The sequence below is a fragment of the Rhinoderma darwinii genome, chromosome 1, assembly GCF_050947455.1.
Source record: "Rhinoderma darwinii isolate aRhiDar2 chromosome 1, aRhiDar2.hap1, whole genome shotgun sequence".
NCBI lineage: Eukaryota > Metazoa > Chordata > Amphibia > Anura > Rhinodermatidae > Rhinoderma > Rhinoderma darwinii.
In genome coordinates this window covers 112,982,266-113,004,765 of record NC_134687.1, presented here as the reverse complement: position 1 = coordinate 113,004,765, position 22,500 = coordinate 112,982,266, and the positions used below count along the sequence as shown (strand labels likewise).

At 38.7% G+C, this 22,500-nt stretch overlaps 1 protein-coding gene across 2 annotated transcripts in view; it reads right to left on the bottom strand.

Moving 5' to 3' along the window:
• FSTL5 (follistatin like 5) overlaps window positions 1–22,500 on the bottom strand; it is a 645,404-nt gene that overhangs the window by 473,202 nt on the left and 149,702 nt on the right. For both annotated transcript variants that reach the window (XM_075860283.1, XM_075860284.1), the window contains exon 3: window positions 5,907–5,940. In XM_075860283.1, the coding sequence (XP_075716398.1) occupies window positions 5,907–5,940 (34 nt within the window). The remainder of the gene's footprint in view (window positions 1–5,906; window positions 5,941–22,500) is intronic.

Below are 22,500 nucleotides of genomic sequence, written 5' to 3'. Positions count from 1 at the left end.
TCAGCGTATCTCCCTGGTGCAACATATGAATGATGAAATCTCCTTTTTTCTAAATCATCAATTACACACACTCTAAGTACTATATGTTTATAATGCATTTTGCGGTTTCTCTGCTTTAGAAAAGTGTTTTCACCAAAGGAATAAAAATGGTCACAAGTTAGAGCAGTAGACAAAACCCATTTGTGCAATAGTGAGAATAGGAATTGCAGCCATATTGCTTGTCACCTTTGAATAAGCAGCTCAGAACTGATGGTTAAACTGATATTCACTATTGACTGAACATGCAGACAAAATGACAAATGATCTTACGTTTCTGAGAAACAAATTCAAAAGTAACAATCAATATTACAACACTTCCTGTTCTCACTTTTGCAAAACTGCCACTGCAAATAAAACAGACAAATGCCGACATCATAATGAGCAAACTTTGGGTGCTGCTCTAACTTCTGATTCACTAAACTTTTGTACAATTGTATTTTTTGTGGGAAAAATCCTTTTAACGCCTTAAAGAGGTTTTCTAATAATTAATATTTATCACCTATCCGTAGGATAGGTGATAAATATCTGATCGGTGGGGGTTTGACCACTGAGACCCTTACAGATCATGAGAATGGGCATACCTTGCCACCCCTGGGAGCCCAATATGAATGGAGTGCTACTGCGCATGCTCGGCTACTGCTCCATTTGTTTATTTCTTTTGGCATACCCAAAGAAATTAATGGAGTGGTGGCCAAGCATGTGCAGTTGAGACAAGTTGTAGATTTTTTTGCACATTATTTTAGGGTACATACAGATGTAGCCGTCTTTATCTTGACTTTTAACGCATTAAATACACAGTGGCTAGATCCCTTATCTTGACTTTATCAATGACTTTTCAATGGCTTTTGTCGTGTGATATCACGCTGCAGCTAGTTGTCAGAATCAAGTTAAAGATGGCTACATCCGTATAAGTTAATGTTAAAGTTATACTTTTTTTTTAAATGGTGAAACGTATGTAAAAACAATTATGTCATCCATTTTTTTTTAATTCTCTTCTACCCCAATAACCTATATTGGCAAAATAATTGTATTATACATGTCACAAGAGCGGGGATACATAATACAGTATGCATATGTTTGTTTGGTTTAATTTTTATTCAAAGTAAATTATTTTTATATATTTTTCCTTTTGCATTGGTATTTCATTTAGTTGTAAACTTACAGACTATAAATTTAAAACATTTAAAAAAAACAAAAAACTGTAATGTAAGGTCATATGTCTATAAGACATTACTGCTTCCTTTGATCCTGGCAATTAGCGCTAGAGGGTGGCTGTCAATCACAGGTGTACTCCAGCTGGAGATTGTGCATGCACATCTCCTATGCCTCACATGCTCACCCACGTACATGTACATCTAAGTGTGGGAATAGGACCCTTTTCGCAACGTACATGCATGTGATTCTGCATGTGATATAATGTCAATACATAACTATTAAATGATCATGTTTTTCTCACAAACCTTGGCATAACATAACGGAGAACATAACATAACGTAGAATTTCAAAATCGTCCTTTATTTTTTTATTACGTATATTTTCTCTTTGTGCGGCTTTGGGAACATTTCAACAGACACATGCAATATACAAAGTAATACATGGCAGTAAACTGCAACACTCACTTCTTTGTCCCATGAGCAGTGATACCAACATTTTACAAATCTCTTGTTGTGTTTGATAATGTGTTACATTGTGTGAAATTTAAAGGCTATGCACACCTTTGAGGGCTATTTTATATATATTTTTAAAATAGATTAGTCAGTGTGATTAGTGTAACTTCTAAATTAGTTTTTATTAAAAGCTAGTTTTACTTTTGGAGATACAGATGTTCTGTATTCTCTATAGAGAGCAGCTGTATTGTTCGCTTTACACTGAATCCGTCAGTCCCGCGGACCTGACAGATTTAGTGTCGGCGGGACCTGCGTTATCCACCTGTAATCTATCACACCTAAGTTATGAATTTAGGTGCCATAGCCTTTAAATTTGCTTATCTGGGTTCTGAGATTGTTTTGCTAATGACTGCAAATTAGGTAAATTAACAAAAGAAGAAATACTCGCCTATCCCTTCCCGGGTGATCCAGCGCTGACGCGACGGTAGCACTCCCAGTGATTGTTTACATGCGTGTAGCATGTGACTGCTGCAGCCAATCAGCGGTCATGTGTTGTAGTGCGATTGATCAGCGCTGGATCTCAAGGGGAAAGGATAGGATAGGTGAGTGCTGATTATTTTGTTCATTTATTTAATTTTCAGTCATTAGCAAAGCATTTTCAGAACCAGGATAACCCCTTTAATATACTTGTCTAGAAACAACCATAAGCTTCATGTACACGGCCTGATTCTGATGTTTCACTTCATAAGCCAAATCAAATGGGATCAGGGCTTTTAACTGTGTGACAGGACTGGCTGGACAACTGTAGAATATTTCTGATCAGAAGATTACTTACAAAACCTGCATGTGTTATCTAATATAACTGGAATTTGGGTAAATAACTTTATATTAACAGTGGTATTATATCACTGAAATCACATTTACAATTCCCATTAGGCCAAATGTAAAAGCTATGGTTTACTAGTTACCTAAAATGAACAACCAGATCACGAGAGATGTAACTTTAAAATATGGAAGACTCTTGCAAGATGAGGTTATTCCAAGGCAAATTCACCCTATAAATAATTTAGAATTTCATGGAAATCCAACTGCTGTGGTAAAAAGACATAAAAAATGCTACATGTAAATAACCCTGTCGTTCTTGTTCCTTATTTTGCCTGTCTTTAGTGTGTGTCTTATTTATAAATTATATCCTGTCTGTCCTGCTTTATAAGCTCATTATTCTGGTCATGGTACCTGGTACTTTTTTTTTTATTCCGGTTTTATTCTAATGTTAGCCTTAGGCAGCTTAGTACAGATTAGGAAGCAAGAAGGCTTAAGTGTAGGCTGGCTTCTGAAACATTGTCCTGATAAAAAGGTTGTTTATCAGTTTTTTCTCCACGATCATGTGGTGTTTTTTCCATGTCAATCTGAAATTCTGGTTTGAAAGCAGCACTTGTGATTTTTACCTACAAATATAAATTTAGTTATTCTGCCAATTCTAAATCGTAAGTGACTTTTCTTGACACATTAATGTATGAGTTTTCTAACACATAAAGAGGCGCTGTCTATCAATCAACTGTACATTTTGGACACCGTGGTAGGAAACTGTAGAAGCAGGGGGAACGGACCATGGCTTCTATGACATAAACGACGACATCAGTTTTATATGTGATATGTGATAGTATGAGGCCCTGTTACAGATTTAATATCAGGGCAGATGAAGTTCAAGTTGTAGAGCAGAAAACTTACATAAAGTTGTAGGAAAAATCAGAGACTATACAACTTAGCTCTACTCCATCTGTACATTATATAAAAAAATAATTAGAATCCCCCCTAATATAGCTTTCATAGTGTCCCTTTAAGACATGGGAGCCCTCTCTAAAATTAGGCAGCTAGGGAGAAAAAAGTGCTTCCTAATTTCAGCAATGTAGACTATGCAAGTACATATGTTGGTGACTCTGCTGAAGGTCTTGTGTGGCAACCATTAGTATAGAAGAATATAAGTACCAGGTAGCACCTGGCACAATACAAAAGTTGTGAGTAACCCTCATTTAAAGTATGTGTTAGATTAGATACGTCTGGAACAGACCCATCATTTTATATAATCATGTATGTAAGGTTTTTCTTAAAAGTTTCTTGTTTTGAAAGTAAAAACAAAAGCTTCACATTTACAACATCCAGTAGGGCTCAGGATTTCAGATCCATTAGGCGTCTTCTTCATTTAGCCATAAAAAGTTTTGCAGACAGAAAGTCTGAGCATAGAAAAATGTTGACGGAACAAATTAAAGTCTGTCGTAAAATATATTTAGATATGATAAATTGCTAAAAAGGGTTCGCAACCGTAAAGTATATTTTATGAGATCTATTTTAGATTTTGAAATACAATGTACTGTGAAAATGTATCTTTCTAGGTTTGAAAGACTTACATCTTGCAAACCAATTTGATTAAAAACAATTTTTATTTGTCAATCTCCTCTTTATAAAGTGCTAATATTTCAAAGTATCATTCTCCGACGGGTCCACATGATGATGATAAATACTATTATGGGTCTTACAAATATTCACAAAGGAAACAACAAACTGTACTATTGTATAATAATAGTTTACGTCACTTATATTATGCATTTTTGAATTTCTATTCTTTAAATGTATAATTTTAAGTATAATCTATTTGTTATATACAGTGGTTAACACTTTAAAGAGGCTCTGTCACCACATTATAAGTGCCCTATCTACATAAGGAGATCGGCGCTATAATGTAGGTGACAGCAGTGCTTTTTATTTAAAAAAACGATCTATTTTTACCACTTTATTAGCGATTTTAGATTTATGCTAATGAGTTGCTTAATGCCCAAGTGGGCGTATTTTTACTTTAGACCAAGTGGGCGTTGTACAGGGGAGTGTATGACGCTGACCAATCAGCGTCATGCACTCCTCTCCATTCATTTACTCAGCACATAGAGATCCTGCCAGATCCTTATGTGCTCTATTATACTAACACATTAACAATACTGAAGTGTTTAGACAGTGAATAGACATTCTACGGGATGTCTATTCACAATCTGTGCACTTCGTTACTGCTTCTATGGTAGTTACAGCAGAGGAAGCGTGATCTCGTTGTAACCTGTCATTAACAGCGAGATCTCGCGAGATCACGCTTCCTCTGCTGTAACTACCACAGACTGAGTAACGAAGTGCAGAGATTGTGAATGCACCTACGGGCTTGCGTAGATTTCTGCTATAATTTGCGACAAGAATCTGGTATAAATGATAGTAAAAGTGTTGGGCCGTAGTGACCCCTCCCCTTCCACTAGGCCCCACTTATTTTCAAGTTCCAGAGGTGGCGTAAAAGCAACAGAAGGCACAAATTATTTTTGCAAATTGCAACTTTTGATTCACTTGCGACATTTGTACGCCAGAAAACTGGTGTAGACAAGTTAATAAAATGCCTCCAGTGAGTTGAATATACAGCAGATTTAACTCAATAGAATTGTATGTGATTGCTTCTTAAAAAATTGTTGAGGGGAATTAAAACTTTCATGCAATAAAAGTTTTGCATCTGCAGCCCCAGAGTAAGGAGCAAGTGAGCGGCTACTGACAAATATGTAAATGACATGTTGCAAAAATCAGTAGAAATTAACTTATGCTTTATGATAACTAATATATACCCATGATTGAATATATTTTACTGCATAGGCTCATAATACATGTACAATCCATGTTTAATTACTGCAGATCTTATGGATACATGTGCACATATTGTTAGCGGTGGAGCCTGCAGATCGGGTGGACTGGAGAAAAAAAATGCATCATACAGGTGACATAGTGGTTGGAAACACTGCCATTACTCAAGTTCATACACGTACAATAAAGTGACAGTAGCTGTATTAAATATATTATAGAAATCAAGCAGAGCCTTTTAAGTCTGTTTCTGCATAATCTTTTTAGAAAATATTGAAATAAAAAAGTCAAAGCATTTTACATGTGTATTCAAGATTTATTTTTAAATGTATTGTACTCATTTATAACAGTTGTTTCTCTGTACAGTACTTATGTCAATAGTAATAAAAGACCAGCTTTCCTACTGTGGTACTGGATTGAACTGAATGTTTTCTGGGCACAATGCCTAGAGCTCAGTTAGTTAACCAACATTTAAAACTGTGAAGCACGATGCGAAATTGTTTCCATTTCACAGATAGATATGTTTGGCAGATTTAACATCCTATATTTTGATTTGCCCACCTTGCAAAGCAGATCATTAAAGGAAAATTAACCCACCTTTATTCCTTGTGACTTCATGATTTCTTTCTTGCTAGAAATAAAAATATAAATAACAGTTAGAAATGTGACAAAATACAAAATAGGTTTATGTTGATAGCCTTTTTATTTTTATATACCTTTTTGTACAATTTAGGATCAATAAAATATTGTATGATATCCACACATCTAGAATGATAGATGAACTTATTAAAGAGTATGACAGTTAAAGGAACACTATGCACAAAACGAATACACTGTGTTATGCCTAGTGTAAGACCTTCTAAAGGGGCGGTCCATGACACAGGGATTCTTCTCTGGTGTTCTTTTAATCCCGGTGTCATGCATAGCCCCCTCAAGCACTGCACTAGGTATATCACAGTGTATAAGCTTTGTCAGGAATTTTAAGTAGAGTGCTAAAATTAGGATACAGGGAATTGTCAGCAGTCTACCAATTTAAAAGGAAAGTTCTTACTTGTGCTGTTAATTACAGTACATATGGTGGATAATCTAAAACAAACTAAGAATATTGGAACCTTCCCCTCTCACTCACAACCACAAATACCCGTTTTATTTTTTTGTTCAGGCACTTGCTTTGCTATAATTCAGCTGTTGACCGGGGCTTCATTTACAGTAGTGTTGTGGCTTCTTGCTATGTAAGAGATCTGCCCCATTCATTGCCTGTAGATAGCGTTTATAACAGAAGTCCCAAGCACGTGGCCCCTGAATCTGTCATCTGTGGCTTGCTGACAGCGGGAGAGCAGAGAGGAGGCCGAAGGAGGAGCGCTGCACACACCTCCCTGTAGAAAGTGCCACGCCACACACCCCACTCTGTGGACAGCGCTACACCTCTCTCTCTATAGATAGCTTCATCAAGGCTTCCTCAAGGAATCCTCAGCCAGAGCGCTCCGGTCGTGGATTCTGCTGATAGACAAGGCCTCTGATATAACTGTCCATATATGGACAGTGACGTCAGTGGCTCCCCCTGGACCGGAATTCCCGGCCAGCGCGTTGCCGACGCACTGGTCGGGGATTTCCCTGATAGACGAGGCCTCTTACGTCACTGTCCACATATGGACAGTGACGTCAGTGGCTCCTCCTGGACCGGAATGCCTGGCCAGTGCGTGGTCGACACACTGGTTGGGGATTCCGCTAATAGACGAGGCCTCTTATGTAACTGTCCATATATGAACAGTGACGTCAGGGGCTCCTCTAGGAGAGGAATGCCCAGCCAAAGTGCTCGTCAGGTATATAACTGGCAGTACAATGAATATAAAGGGGCAAGACCTAATACTGACGGCAATAGGAAGTTTGCCAAAAACAATAAGAAATCAGCACGTTCAACCTCAAATTATGATTTTTTAGATTCAAAGATGACAGGTGTGGATGTGAACGAGAAAGAAAACGGACAAGATGAGGCGGTAGACGGCACAGTCGAAAATCTACGTGCAAGGAGTGGAAAGCCCTTCAGGAACATGGGAGTACCGAGGAAATAGAGACGATGGATTCGTTAGTGGTAAATCTTTCCTCTTGTGTATTATCTCCCACTCAATTATCTGTACTAGGAAGAGGTCTTTCGTTCTGCCCATTGTCCCCATTGGACGATTGTCAACTGGACATTGATTTATATTCTTTTTTTAGGTCTCTTAAGCTCAAGGTTTGGTTCTCGGAAACTCTACAACCTTCTGCTACAGTTCCATCTTCACCATGTAAATTGAGCCTAAAGAAATTTGGGTTATTTAACAAGAGTGACTTTATTCCACCTGTCAATTCTGATGTACTTGAAGCATGTTACACATCCTAACCTGACTGAAAATGATATGTTGGCACTTGATCAGTTATGTTATGGACAGTCATTTATATGTAAGCGAAATTGAAAGTCAATTGGGTGACTCTGAGGTTTACAAAGCAGTTGCTAGAGATCCTAAATTTGCATTTAATAAAAGATTGAAGATTTTAGTTGACAACGCTTATGCCAGCTGAAACGTTGCACTGTTTACTGCACTGATGGGAGAATAAATCCACTTTTCTGATGACATCTGTTTGGAGTGCTGCCTCTCTTTTCTAATTCTTGCTTGGACATTGTGGAATTTACAAGTCAGATCCCTGGAGGTCGGCGCCCATCTGGGCCCTCGAGGCTTCTCTTGTTCTGCTGTGCTGCCCACACTCTCTTTCCCATATATGGAAAGTGACGTCAGGGGCTCCTCCAGGAGAGGAATCCCCAGCCAAAGTGCCTGAAACACTTTGGCTAGGGATTCTACTCCTAGAGGGAGCCCCAATGGAGCTATCTATAGGGGAATTTGTGTGGCACTATCTACAAAGGGGTGTGTGTGGCACTATCTATAAAGGGTTGTGTGTGGCACTATCTACAAAGGGGTGTGTGTGTGGCACTATCTACAAATGGCTGTGTGGCACTATCTACAAAGGGTTGAGTGTGGCATTATTTTCAAAGGGAACTATGGCATTATCTACAGAGGGCACTGTGGAATTATCTATAGAGGGCATTGGGAAATTCTCTACAGGGGGCGCTGTGGCATTATCTACGGGGGTGTGTGGCATTACCTACAGAGGGCAGTGTGGCATTATTTACAGAGGGCACTGTGGCATTATCTACAGAGGGTACTGTGGAATTATCTAGGGGGTGTGGCTCTATCTACAGAGGGCACTGTGGCATTATATATGGAGCGGTGGCAGTATCTACAGAGGGCACTATGGCATTATCTACAGAGGACAAGGTAGCATTATCTACAGAGGGCACTAGGGCACTATCTAAAAAAGAGCTGCCCAATTTTGACATTCTTGTTCCTGCCAAACGCTGCCAACTGAGCCGTCAGACTGCATTTAGCGTCACTTAAACTGGAAAAGTGGATTGTTGAAATAAGCACAGTGAGTAAACTCGCAAATTTCCTGTAAGTTTAAACCTAGCAGTATTTTACCCGACCGAGTTTGAGACCCATGGTTTATAACATGGTTGTTCTTTAAAAAGTAAAACATTATTTTTTGCATGGATCTGACAGCAGTCACCATACACGTTACATGCTGTTAATTCTAGGATATTATATGTGCAATTATAATTCTACAGCTTACATTGATGATTGATTGGTAAAATAAGTGGTTGTTGTTGTTGTTGTTGTTGCTATTACTATTGATAATATTATTATTATTATTATTATTATTATTATTATTATTATTATTATTATTGGACCCATAGGACCTGTACATCTTCCTCTCTGCGCAATCAGGATAACAATAAAAATTTTAAAAATGACCTTAATCTTTGTATAGGCTTAGTCATGTCCTGATAGCTTTAATACATTGCTATTATTTGAAGGTAGGCAATTAATTTGTTGAGTGTTCTGCTAGTTCAGAATTTCCAACTGTGGCATCAGATTAGAGGATTTATCGGTCTCTGTCTCTGTTTTTTTTTGTAAAACAAGATGTGCATATAAAAGAAAAACCACATGCTGCAAGAAAGAAATCTGAGATACAGATTAACAAACCAGAAAAATCAAACTGATGTTGCTTGTTAGGGTATGTTCACATGCAGTGGTTTCAGACGTAATTCCGGCCGTTTATGTCTCGAATTACGCCTGAAAAACGGCACCATTATGCCTCCAAACATCTGCCCATTGCTTGCAATGGGATTTAAGGTGTTCTGTTTCCACGAGGCGTAATTTTACGCGTTGTTTTCAAAATTCGGCGCGTAAAAAGACGCCGCGTCAAAAGAAGTGCTGGTCATTTCTTGGGACGTTTTTGAAGCCATTTTTGGAGCCGTTTTTCATTGACTCCATTGAAAAACAGCTCCAAAAATGGCCGTAAAATACGCCGCAAAAAACACGAGTTGCTACAAAAACTTCTAAAAATCAGGAGCTGTTTTCGCTTGAAAACAGCTCCGTATTTTCAGACGTTTTTGAGTTTGCGTGTGAACGTACCCTTAGCGTCCTTAGCTCCAATATAGCATGTTGATCGGTACTCGTTTGCTCCATTTAAATGTAGAAATGATCGGAACGTATGGGGATAAACAATCGTTAAAATAAAAAAGCAACCCAAAAAACAATGACAGAATTGCTGTTTATTTCCAACCCCCCCCCCAAATATTTTATGAAAGTTATACAGTACTTTAATATGTTCTTTAAAATGGTGCCATTTTAAACTACAACTCTCAAAATAAACCCTCATACGGCTGCGTCGACAAAAAGTAAAAAATTTATGTCTTTCAGAATGTGAAGATGGAAAAAAAGGGAAAAAAATTGCTGCGTCAATAAGGCCCAAACTTTGACCCATCCTTAAGTGGTTAAGCAGTAATGGATTATATGCCTATAACCCTTTATCAACATTTGACTATACGTCATGGTCAGCAAGAGGTTGCCACAAATTTTCATACAGCTACGACAAGCTGATGGCATGGGCTCAGAAGCTTAACCCGTGCCATCAGCCACAGGTGTCAGTTGTATATTACAGCTAACACTCTGCTGTAACGGCCAGGACCAGAGATAACTCAGATCCCGGCACATTAACCCCAAAGAGGCCACAGTCAATACAGTGTTTATTTAGCCCATCACCTCCCCCACCACGTGATGGGGAGTGGTTGTTGATGGTTATTATTGCAATTCGAGGCCTCACAATGAACTCCAGGTCTGCCATGTATGGATGCCTGCATGTTAGTGTAAGGGCATGTTCAGATGTGGTAGATTTGCAGCAGAATTCCACTGCGGACAGACCACAGTGGATACCGCAGCAGAAATCCACTGTGGACAGACCGCAGTGGAAAACCGCAGCAGACTTTTGGTTTATAAAGCTTTTTAGTTTACTTAGTGTAGGCGTTGCAGAAGACAACATTGCTGAAAATAGCATGCGGGTGGAATTCATATTCCACAGCATGCTCAGTCTGTTCCGGAGAAGCATGTCTGTCACGCCTGGATGCACCCTAACATATGAAGATCTCTTAGCAGATTCGTTGTGTAATTGCTGTAAAATTTGCGGCACAACTTGCAGTGGAAAGTATCTGCCACGTTTGAACATGCCCTAAAACTGACAGTTGTAATACATTGCATTACAAAATTGCCTTTTTGACCATTATCAAAACCGTTATTATTGGAATAAATGTAAAAAAATTATAAACCATACATAATTGGTATTGCTTTATCTGTAACGACCTGAACTATACAAATATTGTTATTTATTCAGTGTGGTGAAAAGAACGGCGTACAAAAAATATCTATAATGCCAGAATTGCTGTTTTTGATCACCCTGGCTTCCAAAAAAATTGAATAAAAAGTGATTAAAAAGTTGCATGCATCCCAAAATGGGACCACTAAAAACTAAAGCTTATCCTCACACAGCTCCATCGATGAAAAAATAAGTTATGGCTCTTAGAAAAAACAACATTCTTTTTATAAGAAAAATAATTTGATTGTGAAAAAAGATGTAAAACAGAAAAAAAACTATAGAAATTTAGTATCGCCGAAATTTTACTAACCCGCTCGAATGAAGTTAAGGCCCTGTACACATCTCATTTTTGCCCTACAATATATACGTCGGGAAAGTTCCCTCTTTTCTTGTGTATCAGTCTGTTTATTCTGTAGTTTGTGTCATGTAGGGTTAAAATTATTCCAATATTACACCTTGCTGTTATACTATTGCCCAGCCATATGACAATCACAGTTCAGCTTCCATTCTACCTGAGCGTTAGCTGGAATGAGAGTAATGAAAATGTCTTCAGAATTATGACACTGAATTATATTAGCTTTAGAAATAATGTCTGCATTTTAAGATCATCGTCCCTATTTTTCTTAAATTTAGATGAAAAATATAATGTGTGACTAAATAAATAACTGTAAAACCAGGTCAAGGTTATGAGGACAGATTATAGTAGATGCTTTGGATAAATTTAGCTATGAACAAAGAAGATTAAGTTCCTGCGTGATGACCGTGTCTGGGATTTTGAAGGGAATTGTCCCAGTAAATCATTTGTTAGTTTCCTTTTAAATGAGTGTAGTAGAAAGAACAAAAAGCCACATTTTAAAAATATGCTTTTTCTAAGAAATAAAGAATTCATTTGTATTATTAAAAAGTTTAGGTTACAGAATAGGTATGTGGGTATAATAATTAACCAAGGGCAGAAGAGATTTAATAGAAATCCAGCTAGGTAATACGAAATACCAGCTACAGAGATTAATAACCCTTCTGGGTAAGATTTGCTGCAGAGTTTTCAGAGTGTGCATTTCCCCTTTATGTTATATTTTATGAACACATATCTATACATTTTTGGGGGAAAAAGTGCCCAAAAAGCATAGAGAAAGACTATGGACAGTGAAGTTATAGCACATCAACTTGTTTTATAGTTATATTATATTAGGAGCACATGAATATGGCCACGTGTATGAAGACTTTACAGTGGCACATGAGTCTCTACTGTTCCTTATTGCGGATCAGCCATAGGCACTCCTAGTGTCGCCATATAGAACCTTTATTCAGCACCATACTCTTCCCTATAAACAATGCTTCTATAAAACAATACCTCTGTAATACAGCATGTGATGGAACAAGCCACAATTTTTTTTATAGATCTCAGTTCTTGGATAGTACTGATTCTCCTTGCGGAGATCCAGCTGCTAAGGAGCCTTAAATGCAATGCTCCCTGGGACAAAAGTATGCAAAATAGCTTTCCTCCAGAAGGAAGAAAGCCGTCTCACTAATGCCACCTATAGGTAAGTTCTCTGTAAGTCAATGTCCGAGTCTTTATAGAGCCTTAAAGCACGACTCGGGGGGCACTAGAGAGACAGCTTTCTTCCTTCTGCATATTTTTAAATTGAAGGCACACAGAAGTTCACTATGGACCCATAGTGTGCATTAGCCCTAACTCTCTGCTCAGTATACAGTACACCTTACTAATACATAAATTCTGTTTATATTGTATATTTCTGATACAATTGATGCAGCTTTTTTTTTTGTTTTTGTTTTGTTTTTTAAACCAAAACCTGGAACAAAAAGGAGAAGAAGTATAACGGAAAGACATATTCTACTCTTTTTTTTTATTTTTTTTTATCCAATTACGGTTTAAAAATAAAAATAAACGCATCAAAAACTGCACTATGTGAACACGAAAAGTATTGCTTACTGAATAAAGACTACTTTGAGAATTATTTACTATACATTAATCTCACAGCTACACTTCTGACAAGCAATGAATATTTGCTATTGACTGCTTTGTAATACCTGCACCTTGGCTGTCATCTTTTAGCTGGCAGCTGGTGGCCCTGGAGGGAATTTCTGGTTTATCTGTAAACAAGTTACTCCCACCGGAGGGAACACGGCCTCAATGCTCAATTAAAATAGTTCTGTTTTTCCCTCGGTATACACCCTTTAACGTAAGTGCTGTTTGTGTATCTGCTTTTGTACTTTCCATTTAAAGTGTTATAGGTTCTGTACATTTCAGATGTATAATTATTTAACATGCAATTTGTTCCAAAAGGTGTAATAATGTATTTGATAAATCTGCATAAAAGCAGACTTAATACGGTCAGTTCTTTTACTGAAAATAAAAAATGAATGCCCGCAAGGCGAAAAACAATAGGGACAAAAAAGTATATATTCGATCAGTCTGCTTGTACACTATGTACACCTATACAGGCTTTGTTAAATTGTATATTTTAGAACATTTTCTTTTTTAAAAAGCAGCGATCATAAAGTAATAACATTGTCAAGTGATTTTAGACTGTTGGCCATCAGTGGGTTTTACAAGCAAAAGAGCTTATTTTGTTACATCAGAACATGATTCCTTTACAAAAAGACTTGTGTGCAGCAGGTTTCAAATAGATCCTAAGGGATTTAAGCAGCCTAGCAAGATTTGAGTCCATCTGGCCCTATTAGCACAGAGGCTGGGAAAAGCTGACACAAGCAAGTTCTAATTTTGCCTTTTCTATAAATTATAGCGAAATTGCTTGTGTAAATCAAAGCTTTCTGTATCGCTTTTGGCATCTCTTCTTAGAAAGATTAACTTATCGTGTATTGTCCTTAAGAATATTGCTTGTATTGGTTGACCCTGATTTACAATGAAAGTATTTGTCCTTGAAAAGCTTATACTATATCAAGCACCAGAATAGCCTTTGATTTGCCATTTACTTGTTTTCGAGTTGAAATTGAACAATATCATTGTGTTTTGAAATGCATATAAATCTGTAGCTCAACAGCGGGAAAACAATTTCAAGTTATTATCTTTAAGTTGACAGACTTAACTAATTTATGAAGCCAAACAACAGGCATGACAAAATGTTGCTCGGCCTGTTACTTCTTGCTGCTAATTCTCTCTATAAATTAGGTCGGTTTCACATTTTCATGTGTGTCTTGTAAACACAATGCCCTATTGACCTATATATAGTGTATGTATATATATATATATATATATATATATCCAAGAAAAAGAGACTGGAAGCAGCACTCAGCAAAAAAATGTGAATTTATTCACCCAACACAGCAACGTTTCACTTCCTCCATGGAAGCATTTTCAAGCAATGAATGAAAACCACACATTGACATATATAGACAGAGCCACAGCCCAATTAACAGGTGTAATGAATCGTAGTAGTTATACAATGTATCAAAAAATACGATATATTATAAAAGTGTAGCAAAAAGTATAGTGCAGAAACATATGAGTCAATCACTGACATTTAGATGTAGATAATCACAACTGTATTAAGTGACATGTATGTGCATATAATAGTGAAAACATATTAATTACAGATTAATCAACAATCACAGTATGATACACAGAAGCTGGCACTCACCAATCTAGGTAAACAAGGACCATCTGTCCACGAGAAGTCAGTGAAAAAAGAAAAAAGAAAAAGAATTCCGGCGCCATAATCGCCATATTGCGCATGCCCCAACTCACACCGTCTATTGGCTGCTGCCAACACGTGCAAAACAAAGCACTATGACCCTGTACATCGCAGTCTGATTACAACATCATAGAGGGGCCGCAGTCCCGCGCAGGCGCAATGCGATAAAACGCTTTAGCCACGCCATAGTGAAAACTGGAAAACTTGCCAGTAATGCGATACCATTCTCGGGATGTATGCGCAGCAATGGCTGAAAAAGAACCCTGCACGGAGAGATATATATCACATCAGTATTCACAAAATATGTGGTAAGAATGTAGGTAGATAAAGATAGTAAATAACATCACAATGAAGTTTTATTAAAACCCAAAAGACAAGGTATCCCCCAAATGAATCAATCAAGGGAATACCGTCATATGAAGAATCTCGACATGCAAATATGTCAGATCCTCATCCCGGATACATTTTAGGTTACTTCGTGTTTCAAGTTATGAGAAAAAAAGAGCTTATTCCCCTATCAACTACCCCCCTATTAATTCTGGTACACAATATATATCATCCGTGCAGGTCAGCGCTGTAGCATCTTCTACACAGTAGAGACCTTTCTTGAAACTCTTGAACATTCTCGTAGGCAGAATAAAGTACAAAACATATAAAAGTAGCCTTCCTAATACCAGTTGGTAAGTGTCCTTCAGTGTTAATCTCAACATCTCAAAGTCTTCAATCTACAAGACAAAAGAGAATCAAATTAGTAAACACATTAAAATCAATTCATAATATAATTACTCCTATTCCATACATCAAAAATATAAAAATTTTCAGAGTAACAACTAAATAATGAATGGTACCATCAGGCAAGAGAACCCCAGGGTCCACAAAAGTACATCAAACAAATGCCCTAAAAAGAGAAGGACAGACATCCAAAAATTTAACCACATCCAAAAATTCTAACTGTACACATACAATCAGCGTTTGAATACATTCAAAGGATAATCCATGTTAAGACCATTGGGATGAAGGGAGTTAAGTTTATGAATCCATTGAACCTCCCGTTGTTTGAGGACCAGTTCCCTATTGCCCCCACGTTTAAGGGGGGGAACCCTATCAACAATACAGAATCTAAGCTGTTGCACGCTATGTCCCAACTCTACGAAGTGTCTAGGTACAGGAAGTTCAACTTTCTTCGTCCGAATGCTAGATTTATGGTTATTCAGTCGCAACCTGCATTCAGTTGTAGTTTCACCCACATAAATCAGATTACACGGGCATTGTAAAATGTAAATGACAAAATCACTTCGACATGTGTAATGTGAAGTGATTCTGTACGCTCTACCAGTGGTGGGATGTATGAAAGAACTACCCTTTAACATGATAGCGCAACTGTCACACGACAGACAAGGGAAACACCCATGGCGTGTCACATCATGTAGTCCACCTCTAGCCCGACTGTTAACTGCACAGACATCTGTCTTCACAAGTTTATCCCTCAAGTTCCGAGGTCTTCTATATGAGAAGAGGGGGGGGTGACTGAAATTCTACCACTCCATCATAGTAATTGGACAAAATCCTCCAATGTCTCCTAATGATGCCTGCAACATTAGAACTATAGATACTGAATGTAGAGGTCATAGGGAATCTGACAGCAGTCTGTCGATCCCTCCTACTATCCTGTCTCAATTGGATCCTATCAGTTTGTTGTACTCTCTGGATATGTTTTTTTAAAAGTCTATCCGGGTAACCTCTGTCCAGAAATTTACCCACCATCATGTCCAGTTTGTGGTCCAGGCATGTAGGGTCATCAACTATCCGTTTAACCCTCAATAGTTGGCTATATGGTAGAGACCTGATCATCCCGCTCGGGTGGTGACTGTTAAAACTCAATAGGTTATTACAATCTGTTTCCTTGACATACAGATCCGTCATAAGTTTGGAGTCCTGAATATAAACCCTAGTGTCTAAAAATTGGATACTAGTGTCAGACATTACCATGGTAAATTTAATATCAGAATCAATATCATTGAGATATTCAAAAAACCCATTGAGACCAAGCAGGTCACCCGTCCAAATAAGGAAGACGTCATCTATGTAACGCCACCACCCAAGTACCGAGGTAAAGTGGTGGGATACATAGATCGACGTCTCCTCTAGGTCCGCCATCACAATGTTGGCGTACGTAGGGGCCACATTTGACCCCATAGCCGTACCACGGAGTTGCATAAAAAACTCGTTGTTGAAGAGAAAATAGTTACAGGTTAGAACTATATCAAGGAGACCCATCAGGAATTCCCTGCATTCACCGGAGAACTCAGTGTTTCTCAGTGCTTTGTCCACACTGTTCATACCCCTCACATGAGTGATAGAGGTGTATAAACTAGTCACATCAAATGAGACCAACCGGGCCCCATTAGGAACATTGATGTCACTGATTTTATTCAGGAAGTCCGACGTGTCCCTAATGTAAGATCTAGCAGACACGGCGAACTTCCTCAAAATCTTGTCAAGAAAGACTGCAAGAGGGCAGAGCAACGAATCCCTGCCCGAAACAATGGGTCTCCCAGGGGGATTAGTAATACTCTTGTGTATTTTAGGTAGACAGTATAGTATGGGTGTTATTGGATAAAGTGGTGTTAAGTAAGTATACAGATCTCTGTCAATCATATCATTAGCAAAAGCATTGTCAACCAGTACTCTAATACGTTTCTGAATGTCCCTCACAGGGTCAATCGAGATTCTCCTATAGACCTCTATATCATTGAGTTGTCTATAGACTTCATTTAGGTACAGGGTTCGGTCCATAATGACAACCGCACCCCCTTTATCCGCGGGTTTAATAATGAGGTCATCATTACGGACCAATTTATCCAAAGCTACTTTCTCTTTAATGGACAAATTGTGTCGGGTATGCATAGATATACCAGAGCAACATTCCTGTTTAAATTCTGAAACATCTTTAAGCACTGATGCAATAAACGTTTCAACCACCTGCAAACATGCAGGGGGCTGGAAGTTGCTCCTATTGGACAAACCCCAATGTTTGAGGCATAGTTCTATATCTGGCCCTGGATTACTATTCATCACCGGAATAGGCTGTTGGGAAAACCAAGTCTTCATCCTGACTGACCTGAAAAAATTATTCAGGTCAATATCAAGTTGCAGCCAATCCATGTTTTGAATAGGGCAGAACGATAACCCCTTATGCAAAACCGACAATTCATCAACAGATAAAGTATAATCAGAAACATTTACCACTAATTGGTGGTCACAGGAGACCTCTTTTTCACTTGTGCCGTCGATCTTAGCTGTTTGATATTCTTGCTTCTTACATCCCCGCCTGTATTTTCTGCCACCTCTCCTTGTACAAGCTGACTTTGCTCTGGTACGCTGGTTGCTTCCCCTAAAAAATCAACCGTAGGGGAGTCCCTATTTCTTTGAAATCTTCCTTTTGTGTCCTTCCAAATGGGCCTCTTCTGTTGTATTGGTTGTTCCTTCTTCCAGTTGTAGATCTTGCCTGAAGCATAGTCGTCTCTGTCACGAAACCACTTATGTCGTTTTATCTCCTCCTGTTCACGTTGAAACTTTAGTAGAATACCTTGGAATTTCTCCTGATAACCAGAAAGTTCATCACCTTCCATGACCGTCCGTAATTTTTCCTCTAATTCAGCCTTCTTGAATCCACACTTCTCAATCTCCTTCTGAAGAAATTCAATGTTGAGTAGAATTACATCCAAGGCATATTTGTTGGATAAGCCCTCCAGGCTCATGCAGAAATCCACGTTATTTGGGAACAGGTTGGGCTTCAAATGAGATCTTAATCCACGTGGGATGATTTGGTGCCTGTAGTATTCGCCCAAAATAGACAGATGTAGCCGCAGGTTAATATATCTCCTTGACTCAAATTCAAAGCATCGTTTGATGTCAACCTTAGCTGGAATCAGTGCTGCTCCTATGTTTGGATCTTCTATATATTGTGTGACGAGGAGGCTTTAGCACGTGTATACTACAACATGGAGCCGACTGGGGCTCTGAATACTTCACCCAACCTTTTTTCCTACACCACAGAGGATGTGAACAGGATTTTGAATGGTTCATTGGGAGATGGGACCTTCCTGGGGATTCCAGCTAAGGTTGACATCAAACGATGCTTTGAATTTGAGTCAAGGAGATATATTAACCTGCGGCTACATCTGTCTATTTTGGGCGAATACTACAGGCACCAAATCATCCCACGTGGATTAAGATCTCATTTGAAGCCCAACCTGTTCCCAAATAACGTGGATTTCTGCATGAGCCTGGAGGGCTTATCCAACAAATATGCCTTGGATGTAATTCTACTCAACATTGAATTTCTTCAGAAGGAGATTGAGAAGTGTGGATTCAAGAAGGCTGAATTAGAGGAAAAATTACGGACGGTCATGGAAGGTGATGAACTTTCTGGTTATCAGGAGAAATTCCAAGGTATTCTACTAAAGTTTCAACGTGAACAGGAGGAGATAAAACGACATAAGTGGTTTCGTGACAGAGACGACTATGCTTCAGGCAAGATCTACAACTGGAAGAAGGAACAACCAATACAACAGAAGAGGCCCATTTGGAAGGACACAAAAGGAAGATTTCAAAGAAATAGGGACTCCCCTACGGTTGATTTTTTAGGGGAAGCAACCAGCGTACCAGAGCAAAGTCAGCTTGTACAAGGAGAGGTGGCAGAAAATACAGGCGGGGATGTAAGAAGCAAGAATATCAAACAGCTAAGATCGACGGCACAAGTGAAAAAGAGGTCTCCTGTGACCACCAATTAGTGGTAAATGTTTCTGATTATACTTTATCTGTTGATGAATTGTCGGTTTTGCATAAGGGGTTATCGTTCTGCCCTATTCAAAACATGGATTGGCTGCAACTTGATATTGACCTGAATAATTTTTTCAGGTCAGTCAGGATGAAGACTTGGTTTTCCCAACAGCCTATTCCGGTGATGAATAGTAATCCAGGGCCAGATATAGAACTATGCCTCAAACATTGGGGTTTGTCCAATAGGAGCAACTTCCAGCCCCCTGCATGTTTGCAGGTGGTTGAAACGTTTATTGCATCAGTGCTTAAAGATGTTTCAGAATTTAAACAGGAATGTTGCTCTGGTATATCTATGCATACCCGACACAATTTGTCCATTAAAGAGAAAGTAGCTTTGGATAAATTGGTCCGTAATGATGACCTCATTATTAAACCCGCGGATAAAGGGGGTGCGGTTGTCATTATGGACCGAACCCTGTACCTAAATGAAGTCTATAGACAACTCAATGATATAGAGGTCTATAGGAGAATCTCGATTGACCCTGTGAGGGACATTCAGAAACGTATTAGAGTACTGGTTGACAATGCTTTTGCTAATGATATGATTGACAGAGATCTGTATACTTACTTAACACCACTTTATCCAATAACACCCATACTATACTGTCTACCTAAAATACACAAGAGTATTACTAATCCCCCTGGGAGACCCATTGTTTCGGGCAGGGATTCGTTGCTCTGCCCTCTTGCAGTCTTTCTTGACAAGATTTTGAGGAAGTTCGCCGTGTCTGCTAGATCTTACATTAGGGACACGTCGGACTTCCTGAATAAAATCAGTGACATCAATGTTCCTAATGGGGCCCGGTTGGTCTCATTTGATGTGACTAGTTTATACACCTCTATCACTCATGTGAGGGGTATGAACAGTGTGGACAAAGCACTGAGAAACACTGAGTTCTCCGGTGAATGCAGGGAATTCCTGATGGGTCTCCTTGATATAGTTCTAACCTGTAACTATTTTCTCTTCAACAACGAGTTTTTTATGCAACTCCGTGGTACGGCTATGGGGTCAAATGTGGCCCCTACGTACGCCAACATTGTGATGGCGGACCTAGAGGAGACGTCGATCTATGTATCCCACCACTTTACCTCGGTACTTGGGTGGTGGCGTTACATAGATGACGTCTTCCTTATTTGGACGGGTGACCTGCTTGGTCTCAATGGGTTTTTTGAATATCTCAATGATATTGATTCTGATATTAAATTTACCATGGTAATGTCTGACACTAGTATCCAATTTTTAGACACTAGGGTTTATATTCAGGACTCCAAACTTATGACGGATCTGTATGTCAAGGAAACAGATTGTAATAACCTATTGAGTTTTAACAGTCACCACCCGAGGGGGATGATCAGGTCTCTACCATATAGCCAACTATTGAGGGTTAAACGGATAGTTGATGACCCTACATGCCTGGACCACAAACTGGACATGATGGTGGGTAAATTTCTGGACAGAGGTTACCCGGATAGACTTTTAAAAAAACATATCCAGAGAGTACAACAAACTGATAGGATCCAATTGAGACAGGATAGTAGGAGGGATCGACAGACTGCTGTCAGATTCCCTATGACCTCTACATTCAGTATCTATAGTTCTAATGTTGCAGGCATCATTAGGAGACATTGGAGGATTTTGTCCAATTACTATGATGGAGTGGTAGAATTTCAGTCACCCCCCCTCTTCTCATATAGAAGACCTCGGAACTTGAGGGATAAACTTGTGAAGACAGATGTCTGTGCAGTTAACAGTCGGGCTAGAGGTGGACTACATGATGTGACACGCCATGGGTGTTTCCCTTGTCTGTCGTGTGACAGTTGCGCTATCATGTTAAAGGGTAGTTCTTTCATACATCCCACCACTGGTAGAGCGTACAGAATCACTTCACATTACACATGTCGAAGTGATTTTGTCATTTACATTTTACAATGCCCGTGTAATCTGATTTATGTGGGTGAAACTACAACTGAATGCAGGTTGCGACTGAATAACCATAAATCTAGCATTCGGACGAAGAAAGTTGAACTTCCTGTACCTAGACACTTCGTAGAGTTGGGACATAGCGTGCAACAGCTTAGATTCTGTATTGTTGATAGGGTTCCCCCCCTTAAACGTGGGGGCAATAGGGAACTGGTCCTCAAACAACGGGAGGTTCAATGGATTCATAAACTTAACTCCCTTCATCCCAATGGTCTTAACATGGATTATCCTTTGAATGTATTCAAACGCTGATTGTATGTGTACAGTTAGAATTTTTGGATGTGGTTAAATTTTTGGATGTCTGTCCTTCTCTTTTTAGGGCATTTGTTTGATGTACTTTTGTGGACCCTGGGGTTCTCTTGCCTGATGGTACCATTCATTATTTAGTTGTTACTCTGAAAATTTTTATATTTTTGATGTATGGAATAGGAGTAATTATATTATGAATTGATTTTAATGTGTTTACTAATTTGATTCTCTTTTGTCTTGTAGATTGAAGACTTTGAGATGTTGAGATTAACACTGAAGGACACTTACCAACTGGTATTAGGAAGGCTACTTTTATATGTTTTGTACTTTATTCTGCCTACGAGAATGTTCAAGAGTTTCAAGAAAGGTCTCTACTGTGTAGAAGATGCTACAGCGCTGACCTGCACGGATGATATATATTGTGTACCAGAATTAATAGGGGGGTAGTTGATAGGGGAATAAGCTCTTTTTTTCTCATAACTTGAAACACGAAGTAACCTAAAATGTATCCGGGATGAGGATCTGACATATTTGCATGTCGAGATTCTTCATATGACGGTATTCCCTTGATTGATTCATTTGGGGGATACCTTGTCTTTTGGGTTTTAATAAAACTTCATTGTGATGTTATTTACTATCTTTATCTACCTACATTCTTACCACATATTTTGTGAATACTGATGTGATATATATCTCT